The 12942-nt window shown below is 31.6% G+C and overlaps 1 protein-coding gene across 7 annotated transcripts in view; it reads right to left on the bottom strand.

Annotated features, from left to right (window-relative positions):
* The window catches only part of LOC148621806 (WD repeat-containing protein 93-like), a 33338-nt gene that overhangs the window by 19834 nt on the left and 562 nt on the right, over nt 1-12942 (bottom strand). For 4 of the 7 annotated variants that reach the window (XM_088576535.1, XM_088576532.1, XM_088576538.1 and 1 more), the window contains exons 2-9: nt 8622-8823; nt 8071-8138; nt 7533-7608; nt 4622-4731; nt 4151-4243; nt 3660-3707; nt 1040-1118; nt 670-684 (exon numbers count right to left, since the gene is read on the bottom strand). In XM_088576535.1, coding sequence (XP_088432661.1) covers nt 670-684; nt 1040-1118; nt 3660-3707; nt 4151-4243; nt 4622-4731; nt 7533-7608; nt 8071-8138; nt 8622-8823 — 691 coding nt within the window. The remainder of the gene's footprint in view (nt 1-669; nt 685-1039; nt 1119-3659; nt 3708-4150; nt 4244-4621; nt 4732-7532; nt 7609-8070; nt 8139-8621; nt 8824-12942) is intronic. The other 3 variants (XM_088576533.1, XM_088576536.1, XM_088576537.1) reach the window with 3 other exon arrangements.

The following is a 12942-nucleotide window of genomic DNA, read 5'->3' as shown; positions in this document are numbered from 1 at the left end:
AAATTTAAATCTTTCACACAAAAAAATAGAACCTGCCCTTTTTTCACATTGGCATTTAAGAATTCTGTTTAATTTGATACTTTTTTGTCTGTCCTTAACACTTTCATTACTAATTATTTTTTTTTATGCTGGGCAGGTTTTTTCTACTGTTCTGCAACATATGCATAAAACAGGTTACATCAATATCTGTTTGAACAAAAATTCTCCAATCTACATACTGTATATATGTTTGTTTGTGATATAATCAATTACATATTGAAATGAGCAGTATCATGTTTAATGTGATCACAATGACTTTAAAGAGGTGATGATATCACCAACACTTTATACCACGAAAATCCTTTGACTTTACAACAATAACAAAGAAGTGCCAATTAGTTATATGGTGAATGTCATAACTGGGGACTTGTTAGTTTAGTGCAACAAAGTTTGGTGTTGTGTTTTATGTAAATTAATATAAGGATAGTGAGAAGATGTAATCCATTAGTTATTATAATATACAGATGTGAGGAAATGACACCTCATTTTGTTTTTAAAGCATGTCAATATTGATACAAAGATGTGCATGGGCTAAATTGTAACTAAAAAGTCTCTAACAGATGTTTATTTCATAATATGAATTAAGATTGTGTTTTAAGAAATTGGAGAAATGGCAAGGTTGATTTTTACCTCTACGCTCTAAAGCTATGGAGATAAAGTAGTTTAATCAGGCAGTAAACATGGATAAAACAGTAATAGGATTATAATAACTAAAAACCAGGCATGTCAGAAAAATTAAAAGGTCAACTTAGTTTCTCATGTAATTAATTTTTTAAATCATATCTTCCAAAAAATAATCTGAAAAATGTTAGTACACATGTACCATACTTAATCACTTTACAACCAGAATAATCTTACATTATAATTGTTACATGTATGTTTAAAAGAAATGTGTGAAGCAAAACAAATTACTCATTTCAATGCTTCCAAAACATCTTAAATCTATATGGATAATAATTTTCTGATGAAAGAAGATGTCTACAAGTATACATGTACCTACCAGTTACTTGTGGTGGGGGTTTCAACTTAAATACTAGTGATGGGTGAGAAAACTTCACAGCAGAAGTGTCTTCATGAACCTGAAACATAATCTTGCATGAAAATGTATTACATGCTGTCGATCCGAATGGAAAGAAATTTATTTTCTCAGGTATTAGATCTTATTAGTAGTATTAGCAAGCATTCAAGGGCTCCAAACAGTAATATTAACTCTCATTGGTTTTGAGCATCCGGTACTAGCTGATTAGTAAAATGACAATGGTACTTGATGACTCCAGCAGTAGCAACATTTCTGTTTGGTAAGTAATTTTTCACTTTCTATTAGTAATTACCTTTATCTCTGCCCTAATGTTTTGTACCATTTGCTTAAGATAAGGGTTTAAACTATAAGAATATTCATTTGCAAGAGAGAATATTTTTAATCACCTATAAGCAAACAGAAACTAGGAAACTGTGATTAAAGCTCTCCAACTTAATACCACCACCACATTTGATAGCATGCACCGTTTGACCTCTGTATTAATTTGGATCAAAATAGAAGGTGCACAATGGGATTGTGTAATACCAATTCTGTGAAAGTTTCAATCAATTCCATTCAGTGGTGAGGGAGGAGTAACAGATAAGAGATTGGTCCCCCATGTCCCCATATTCATCAATGACTAAGTCCATGCATTGCTATGTTAAAACTCCCAAACTGATCCTTATCAAAATCTAAAATAGCATGTGCTAGATGGGAACATGTAATAAAGATTCTGTGAAAGTTTCATGTTATTCCATTCAGTGGTAAAGGAGAAGTAACAGATAAGAGATGAGTCCCCCATGTCCCCATATTCACAAATGACAAAGTCCATGTTTTGCTTTGTGAAACCCCCAAATTTATGTAAATCAAAATCTAACACAGGTGTACAATGGAACAAAGATTCTGTGAAAGTTTCATTGAATTCCACTCAGTGGCAGAAGAATCAGAAAAGAGATGGGTCTCCCTGTGTAATAGAAGAATTTAAAAGAACCAAGCTGTCTGACAGAAAGCTGAAAAGTAATGGAAATATAAAGCCCTATACTTAATTTGAAATAAATCTTTACATTGGGAGCCAAGATAATTAGGTGACAGAGTTTGTACGGATGGACTAAACGATGGATGGACAAGGTGATTCCAACATACATGTACCATATGAGCAGCGGTATATCAATTTGACTTAATTTGATTGTAATTTTAAAATATTATTTTATATTGCATACTGAGTTAACCATACTGAAAAGTTTTGCTCTAGCAAGAAAAACATCTTAAGACAAATACATGAAGGAATGTTAGAAAAATCATCTGACTAATTTCTTACTACACATTTTCAGCATACACACACATAAAGGATGTAGGCACAATTTTTCTATATTTTATTTAAATATAAAACAAGTCAGTCAGACAAAGCAGTAGTAGTGTGTTTTGATGGTCATATTCATTGCAAAACGATGATATCAAGAAAAAACGCCTGCACGAGCTGATTTATGCTTTCCTTTTATGGAATACTAATTTTAACTTTAAAAATGTATTTAATTAAGCTTTAAGAGGGTATCCAAGCAAAAACCAGGCAGTGGGTGGCACATGACACAAAAACCAAACAGCATGTGGCACATGACAAATTTTGCTTTAAAAAAAAACATGACTTCATATCATAAATGCATCCTTTCCCAAATTAGTTTTTTATTTACTGCAATTAGAGGTAAATGAATTAAAACAAATACATTGAAATTCATTGAAAAAGGGAGATAATTCTTTATTTTGTGCAAAATTTGGTTGCTTTGTTAGGGAACTATAAAAATAATTTTTGAGCCAACAATTGTCGAATTGAACAAATCTTTTACATACATGTATTTTGTATGATATAAACATTACATTGGAACTAAAAATTCAGTGGAAAAAAATTGTGTTGTTCCACCCATATCACATGATTTGTCTGAATTTTATATGGACAGCCTCTTAAAATCTTTCTTTTAATTATCTATTACCAAAATAAAATAGTGATTAGTAATGAGATGCTTGTGTATACAAATGTCCTGTGGATGTTATAAGTGTGATATAGAATATACATAAATAACATGACAAAATCACAAGAAAGTTATGTGTAACATTATTACTGACAAGATTTGAGATGAGTCAAGTCAATTTAATGCTTGACTAACATTTTTCAAGTTTATTACAAGACTCTGTTTTCCATGGGTTCCATTGCATTTGATTTGCCTTATTTATGTTTCATTGTAAATAAGATTCAATAACAATATGAAGCAACACAGTGCTAGTATCAACTTTTTTTTACAAATAAGCTTATGACTTTAAAAATAATTATCACAACTTCTGACTTTAAAGGCACCTCATCAGTATTTGTTGCTGAAATCTAATAAGATATGCATGTAAGTCTATGTACAGTATAATTGACTCTGATTGTTAATATGGCCTTTTGAATTCAAAACCTAGCACATTCATAGCTGCTAGCAAAAATTCAATGGCAAATACAGATCAAATTGCAAAAAAAGTAACTCATAGCATACATAATGGCTAAATCATACGATATCTGATATACAATCCCTGAAGTGCAACCACAATCACAATAACACACAAATCTTACTCGTTTAAAACTTTTTGTTGGAGGATTAAATGGATGACTTTGTGATGGCTAAAATGATAAGAGAAGTTCACGTCAGCATTTTCTTCTACCTCAACAGTTTACTTTGGTTGTTTTATTTCTGTTCAAAGATAACATTTTAGTAGTATCTTATTTTTTTCAGAACCTTATGATAAGGTGTTGATAGTACAACAAAACCTGAGATAACACTGCATGAGCTACAATTTTTTCAACAAAACATTATACAGCTTCTTCAAACCATCTTGTAAGAATTTAGAGCATACAAATTATTTATTCGTGAGATATCTTTAGATCCAAAAGTTTGGGTAAGGAAGGTTTCACTGTATAATGTATAGGCTGATAAAACTGGAAAGTAACATTAAGTTTTTGAACTTTTCAGAATAAGAATAGTATCAAGCATATACATGTAGTTTAAATTTCATTATTATACAGTAGTTATCATAAAAATTAAATAATCTCCCTTGAATCATTACCTGTTGTTGTTCAGGTTGTTTTTCTGACTCAGATATTTCTGAGGTTTCCCCTGCTTCTGAAACAGTTTCTTCCTTCACTTCTTTTATTTCTGGCTATAGAGATAAATCAACATAGCATAAGCATATCAACTCTGGCATAATATTAGAATAGAACTTAAATGACAAGTTATTACAGCTTCCATATGTCCATTGCTCTGAAGACAGCATCAATTAAAAAATTATGTCATTTTTGACTTCCCTCTCTAATTGAAACTTTGATTAGAAGACAATGTTATTTAGCATCCTAGTTTTTCCTAATGCATTTGACTTTAAGCACATTGTTAGAAATCACAAACTCAGACCAGTAAAGAACAAAAATCAAAAACACAGACCATAAGACAAAGTGAACAGTTCATAATTGAATAGGTGATCACTACAACAAAAACAATCATATTTCTTATCAAAACTTCTCTCTGTTTCATGATAACACACCTTGGCTTCTTCTTTTTTCTGTAACTTAGCTTTGGCATTTTCCAATTCTGTTACCCAGTTTTCTCTTGGTAGTTTGTGAATCTCCAACCATATATCTCTGCTTTCTGGATCTATATAAATAAATATATTTCAGTGATAACATTGATTGGTTGCATTTAAGACTCAATCTAGTGACTCTCTAAGCTACATGTAGCCCATGTAAACCACTGACTCTGGGAGACATTGAGACAGTAATTACTTTAAAGAGATTATAAAGAATCCATAGACTGAGTTCTAAACAATTTATAGATATAGGAATGCAAATGCATCATATTGTCATTCTAGTAGTGATTTTAAGCTTAGCATAATGTTAAAACTTCAACTAGAAAGTAATGTGAATGCTTTCAGTCTCAAGCATATGTAAGTTTTTTTTGTATTTAAGTGAATGTGATTTAAAATATCTAACTATTCTGTCATATCATCCCATAAAATTTCTAAATGTATCTATCTAGAGTAATCAAGGGAACCAAGGTTATAGCGGTAATCAAAAGAATGTAATCCAGGGACAAAGACCAGACATGAAAAACAGACATACACAACAAAGAACATAAAGTAAAAAAAAAATCATACATACAAAGTAACAAAAGTAAATGAGCAACTCCGACTCCACTAAAAACTGGGAGCATGGACCAGGTGCACCGGTAGGGTAAGCGTCCTTTGCTTTTCTAGAAACACCCGCGAAGTTGCTCATAAAAAGTCAAGTCCGGGGTAGACAAACGAGGAAAGGAAAACTATGACCCGTTGAATAAATCAGTTTTCATGGTGCTGATGGATACACCATAACGATCCACGAGTTCATAATGACGACCATAAAACTTCTGTAGTGATGACTTCAATCTTGTAGCAACGTAACCCTGTTCCAGAAGCATATTTGTTAGAGTTCTAGCGCGATACAAAAAGTCTGCATAATTTTGGCAAGCCCTGGCATAACGTATGAGTTGTGATATGAACACTCCATACGCAGGAGCCAAAGGGATGTTGCCACAGATGAAAGGAAAGTTGACAATTCTGAATGAAAAGTCATCACGTTTGTCGTAAAGTTTGGTCAATGGTTTTCCTTTACCATCGATTTCTAAGTGTAGGTCAAGATATGAGGCTGACTTCACAGTGTCTGTAGTATCCTTTATCTCAAGTTCTTTTGGGTAGATGTGATATATCAAATCCCCGAAATTAGGATTGTTTAAAGATAATATGTCATCTATATATAGAAACTGAGATTGAAGGATCTAGCCAAATGATATTCTTTCTTTCTGATCAGATCAGCTATAAAGTCAGCCTCATAAGAGTGAAGGAATAAGTCAGCAAGTAAAGGAGGACCATTTGTTGAAAAACACGTCCACCACACTGGACAAATATGTTGTCGATTAAAAATTCCAGCATTTTGTAAACATCTTCTTCTGTATATTTGGAAGATGATTTGGAATTACTTCTTAGAAAGTATGAGGAATCTCTACCAAGAACTATATATTTGTATCTAGGTGTACCATCTTTTTTGGAAAAACAACGATGCATAATGTTTTTAAGTCAGGATTTTAACTGAGTATGGGGAATAGAAGTATACAGTGTTGAAAAATCATAGGTTTTAATGCTATTATATTCAGATAATAGTCTTGAACTGATTGTCTCCAAAAGATCTTTTGAATTTTTTAGGATCCACATTGAATTAATACCACTATGGGAGTAACAAGTGTTGTGGTAGGACTGCAGACCCTCTTTGACAGTTGTGAGTATAGAAGTTAAAAGCTTTGAAAGAGGTTTGGTGGTACATTTTGCAGATCCAGCTATGAAACGTTGTTTGTATGGATTCTTGTGAATTTAGGAATCCAGTACATAGACGGTAAATCACAATCATCGTCCCTGGCAGAGAGACCAAAAGAGGATAGCACAGATTTATGGTTTTCCACAATCTCTTCTTTGGAGAGAGTGGTAGCAGTGTAGGTCTTATCACTGCTATTATTTTCTACGTCTACCTCTGATAATAAACATTGGATATAAAACATTTTGCAGACAAAAACAATGTTGTTTTGGGCTTTGTCTGCTGGTATGACAACATACTTGTCATGTATAGTAAACAATGTTTTTGCTACATCTGGGTCTCTGAAAACTGATGTAGCCTTGGCACTCATTGACCTACTTAAAACTTTCATTCGTTTCAAAATTAAAGACATCACGGCCTTTAACCACTCTGACAGATAATCAATGTCTTCTTGTTCTCGTTTTATCCATTTTCTTGCATAGTCCTCGGCGGCAACCATAAGAACTTTAAAGTTATAATTCCAATTTATGGAGCGTGATTCACGGTACTTGGGACCTTTAGAAAGGGTATTACGCGGAGATTCGTTTTCGATAATGGTTAAATCTCCTGTAACGATGTGACCAGAAGGACCATAATTGAATGGAGAGACTCCATTGAAAGAATAGCAATAAAAATTCATTTGTATCTTAGTTTCAAAACTAAAAACAAACTTTTAATCCTGATGATCATCATGAACTCATGGATCATTACAGTGTATCCATCTGCACCATGAAAACTGATTTGTTCAACGCATCATAGTTTTCCTTTCCCCTTTCTCTACCATGGACTTGACTTTTTATGAGCAACTCTGCTGGTGTTTCTAGAAAAGCAAAGGACGCTTACCCTACATATACATCTGGCCCACTCTCCCAGTTTTTAAAGGAGTTGGAGTTGCTCATTTACTTTTGTTACTTTGTATGCATTATTTTGGTTATTTTATGTTCTTTGTTGTGTTTGTCTGTTTTCCCTGTCTGGTCTTTGTCCCTGGATTACATTATTCTGATTTCCAATAGAATCTTGGTTCCCTTGATTACTCTTTCACACAGATTGATTCAATATATCTTCAAATATACTTACTTTCAAACACAACACCAAGATAATCACCCTCTTTGGATGCATTACATTTACTGATTATCAACTTGTCTGTCCCTTCCTGTATAGGTATCGATATAAAGTAAAGTGTCAGTTTTAAATTTTAATACAAACATGTGCATTTTGTAATACATGTAGTTAAACTCTTTTTATCAAAGATGTACCTTTACATTTATATACTGTATCTTTACATTGCAATACATTCTTGTATGGATGCATATTAAGGTTTATTTCATGCTGTTGTGCCTGTGAGCTGTATTTGCTTGTGGATCTCGTCAAAGTATTATAATTATGCATTTCCCCCATCTTCACCTAATCATCTCATGTTCCAAACTCAATGTTGACAGTTTAAATTTATACTAAAACAAGCATTTTTTTCAAGGACTAAGTACATTTGTATTTACAATGTCTGCAAATGTTAAACTTGAAACCAGATATTTTCAACATCAACAAAAATAATAGAATAAGCGTAAACATTAACTAAGATAAACAGTATCACTACAGTAACAATGCTGTAATATACCTGATGTTCATTAAGATGCTTTAACAAGTATAGTTTTTCTCCACAGTATGCATGCAACCTGGAAAACCCTATAAAAGAAATAAGGACCAATGTTAGGCCAATGAAAACAATAGTCTTGTTTCCTGTTACCAACAAAAAAATGTAGGGTAGGTAGGTAAGAAAATTATTTTATTTTTCAAAAACACTTTTCATTGAGTTGATGGGAAATAATCTTGACTTTAATGGTGCTTGAGCCAAAATAGCCAAAATTGTTTAGGGCTGGCACCAAAAAACAGGACAGTAGGGTAGCAGGAAACAGACATATTGTTTTTTTGTCTTAAATCGTAAAGATAGAATTACTTTAAAATTTTATTTAATATTTTTAGTAGCAGATTTCAATGATTGATTGTAACTCAATATTGGAAAAAAGAAAAACTCCCAAATTAGTAGTTTATATGAATTGATGTTTTTTGTTACAACCAAATAATCTTTTATTCTTCAGCATTGCTTTAGAAAATCGTGGAACACTCTTATATAGTTGAAGTGTTAAGTGTATGCATGAATGAACCTACCCATATCATCTATAGAGACTAATAAATATATATTAGGTGCCATGATGTGTGCTTTTATGTACTGAAGATCCACCCTATCTTCTTCCCAGACAGCCATTTTTTCCTGTGTATTGGCATCAATCACAATAATTCCCTTTGAATGCCCTATAAATATGTAAAGTCCATCTTCACTATCAGTCATACACCCACATTTCCGTAAATACTGAAAAAAAAGAACATTTAAGTACATCTACAATGTTTATGTTACTTGTGAACAATAATAGTAATAAATAAAATCACTGTTACCATGGTTACTGTGTCAAAACCTACAGATATAGCTTGAAATGAATTATGTTTTAAATTTTAGCAGAAACAGAAGTGTGAGACTCATTACAAAAAAAATGAAAATCCAACCATGATTATCCAAATTATGTACATGCATATTGAATATTCAAAAATAACAATGAAAAACACCTTACATTTTTTATATGTTTTGTTTCACTACAAGAAACAACATTTACCTACAAAATGTATTTAATTATTTGTCAATTAAACATGCCAAATGTTATTTCATTTTTAATTTATCTACAACATCTTAATGACATTTAAAACAATGGTTGCTGGAAAAGTGATCAAAATCATGTACAAATGTAAATCACTTCTCACATGTCAGTGTAAAAATAAACTGAAAAATAAACAACGAGGCTTAGAAGCTCTTATTTCTAAGACATTAAAAAGTACATTCATATGTGAAAAATATTAGTTATTAAGGTACAAGCAATAATCTTATAATATTGTGCTAGCCAATTATTGAACACAAGTTCTTTCATAACAGGTGTGCCATATGGAATATATATTATGGAATTTTTACAGAAAAAATGTCATCTAATTTTTATTTTCACAATAAATGTTGATTATGGGTTTGTTAATGATTAAGTTATTAAAGGAACAGTCGCTATACAGTTCAAATATATGTTAACAAAACCTTTTAATAAGCGACAACTTCAGAAACTTTACAAATGCAAAACGCTACAATGTAAAATTACTATCAATTGAAGCTTTAATTGTGGTTCCATTTAATTTCATGGGTATCAATTTTTGTGGGTAGTATAAAAAAAAAAGACATTTGTGGTTTGTAGGTCAATAAGAAAAGACGATTGCTTTATGTTTCAGGTTAAATAATGACTAAACAAAGCTTTTTTTTGCTGAAAATGAAAACAAACATTTTGAAGGCAATTATTTTTGCAGATAGCAGGGTTTTTTCTAGGGTTTTGAAAGCTTTAGTCACTTTCGCGTGAGAAAATGAGGACCATTTTAATGGTACATCTTTTAAAGAACTGGTAGTATTTGCATCTGACATAAGATATTTCAGTATAATCTGTTACATGTATTTACAGCACTGTGTTAAGACATTAAATAAATCTTAAATGTACATTGCATATGAATAAAGCACATTTTCACTGTTATGCTGACATGTTTTCCAGACAATCCAAATAGCAAATATACCTGAGATTTAATTTTAAAAAAACAGCCTTTAAGAATCATCTAACCTTTAACACTCTTAAACTTAATCAGGGACTACATAATATAATTCTATACATCCCTGGCATAATTTTAAATTCTTTAATATTGAAAAAAATGCTGTTTTCAGCATGGCCACCTTTTGTAGAGAGACAAAAATACATATAGCAAAGTGTAGTTATAGATATGAACTGCCTTAACATGCACCAGTTATACATACATTGGACAGATAAAAATATTCTCAAATAGGTATTTCCCCTGTGTTGCCTCATGAAATACTATTTTTAGAAGAATTTCAATTGTGATTTTAGGATCCAATCCAAGTTAATTACAAATTTAAGTCATCATTTCAATTATATTCATATAGTTTTGGTCTCTGGGGAGTTCATTCATTGATAGCATAAATTATATTTTCAAGATCATTAATATTGCCGACAATAGACAATTTTATTTGCAAAAACAATTACAGTAAATGGTTATGGCATGAACAAAAACAGAACAATGTAATATACGTTACATATTAACTAAATTTATGACCATGGTACGACAGTGGTGTAAATCTGATCAAAACAGATTAATCTATAGTTTTAATGTTATATATTAATATAATTTCTATTAAATTAAATTGACCTTCGATCCCAACATTTATTCATGAATTTGATAGTTATTTTTAGTATTTCTTTAGAGCTACTGTTTAATATATATGCTATGTCTCTTGTTGTGAGGTGAGGTTTTGATGATAAAATTAAATTATGGTTGTCCAATTTCATTCTGTATTGATTTCTTTGCAGTGTGTAATGGGTGCACACTGAGAAGAAATGATATTCATCCTCTATGTTCCCACTATCACATGATTTACAAATATATTTTTTTTCTCTGTTTTTGTACCGACCCCTTTCTATTTCTAGTGCATGTGCACTCAAACGAAATTTACTGATGACAGACAGATCTTTCTATTTTATAATTACATAAATCAATATATGGGCATGTATCTACAAAATAGAGTGCCACCTGTGTACTGACCAAAATACCCACATTAATAAATAACTTTTTATGTCATTTTGATACAAAGTTAATAAGAAGTACAGTAATTTCCCCAGCAGAAATTTTTTACCAGCAATAACTTAATTAACTTTTACCGTGTGCATTAAAGTCACACTTGAGTGGTCAAGAGATTGACATTTACTCAACATGTGTGATTAGTGTAATTGGCCAATTAAGTGATTGTTTACACAAATTTTTGACACCTGTTGCAAGTTGTAATTAGCTTGGGGTAATAAAATTGTCACTTTCTCCACTTGATACAGTTTTTTATATATTTTGTACTTTCAAAGATTTCAGGTGACGAAATGAGACCAGAAAAAATTCTGAAAAAGTCTTTCGTCAATGACGAAAATGACAAACACTAGAAAAATCACTGAGATAGGTGTTCAACATAGTCCTATAACATAAAACTTCATAGTTGTGCGACATATGTAGATGTTTATGTGTGCAACGTGTTGTGCATAAAAACACCTAAATAAAAAAACGGTGTGCAACTACAAAGTCTTATGTTATAGGACTAGTGTTTAACACTGTTACCTGTGATTGTATAGGTTTGGGGTTGCAAAGTAACCAATGCATTGTATTTCACATCCGTTTATCTCAATCTATCTCAATATGTCTGCCCATACAATATAACGTCATAAACACAAAATGGAAAGTTAGCAACATTAACATTACAATTTTCGCGCTAAATTCACAACATTCTAATTTTGTTACCGCTGCTTGGTTTCTCGTTCGTAATGACTAATTTTGACTCCATCTCTCTGTTCCTTTGGTGTCACAGCACCATAAATGTCAGTGATTGTATAGGTTTGGGGTTGCAAAGTAACCAATGCATTGTATTTTACGTTAGTTTATCTCAATCTATTTCAATATGTCTGCCCATACAATATAACGTCATAAGAACATAATGGAAAGTTAGCGACGTTAATGTGACAATTTTCGCCCTAAATTCACGACAACTGCTAACTGAGACAAAATAATTTTGGCTATAAATTGAAGTAACTTATATGATACATACACACTGAAATTATTACTCCTCTTTTGAATTCCCTGACCATGAGTAAAAATTCTGGCATGTCAGCAACATTCTTTCGAATGAAAAATTTTGCTAAGTCTATGTATAACAGATATGGTAAAATCTCAAGTTTAGCAATGAAAATGTAGACAAATCTAAGAATACCAATTGTCACTCAAACAATAATATTCATGATTAACACGGATAATAATACATACATGTAATTGCAAATATGCGCTAATTAACATTGATTAGATGTGTAATTAAACATTAAAGGGATACCAAGGGATGTCAACACTCAATATAGCTTCTTCCTTCCTTACATGTGTGCCATACCAAGATTTAAAACATTTCAAGTCTTTCTACATGAGTTGACTTTCGTCTGGGGAGATACTTTTTTGTTTGAATCTTGATTTCGTGGTTCAACTCTGACAACAATTTTCCATGAAAATAGATACCCCATGAAAAAAAATGAAACCACAGTATAGTAAATCACACCACCTAGGCAAAATGTTTTATAAACATGTTTGTTTTTCCATCGAAACTACTTTGATACAACATGTATCTTCAAAAAAGATATATACACATGTACTTCTGGTTGAAGAGATACTGTAGTGATAAAATGTTGCTTTCAATGCTGACCTAGAATTGTTCAGCCAATAATGTAACATATATCTGGAATATCTTTTACTACATGAAGCTCCCACAGATGAAAATATTCTAAATCAAAAATGGTAAATGATATGAAGTTTACTTTGT

This window comes from Perna viridis, chromosome 3 (assembly GCF_037379345.1).
Source record: "Perna viridis isolate PV_CMFRI_1.1 ecotype Kerala chromosome 3, ASM3737934v1, whole genome shotgun sequence".
Taxonomy (NCBI): domain Eukaryota; kingdom Metazoa; phylum Mollusca; class Bivalvia; order Mytilida; family Mytilidae; genus Perna; species Perna viridis.
The sequence above is the reverse complement of the archived record's forward strand: the minus strand, read 5'-3'. Positions and strand labels throughout refer to the sequence as shown.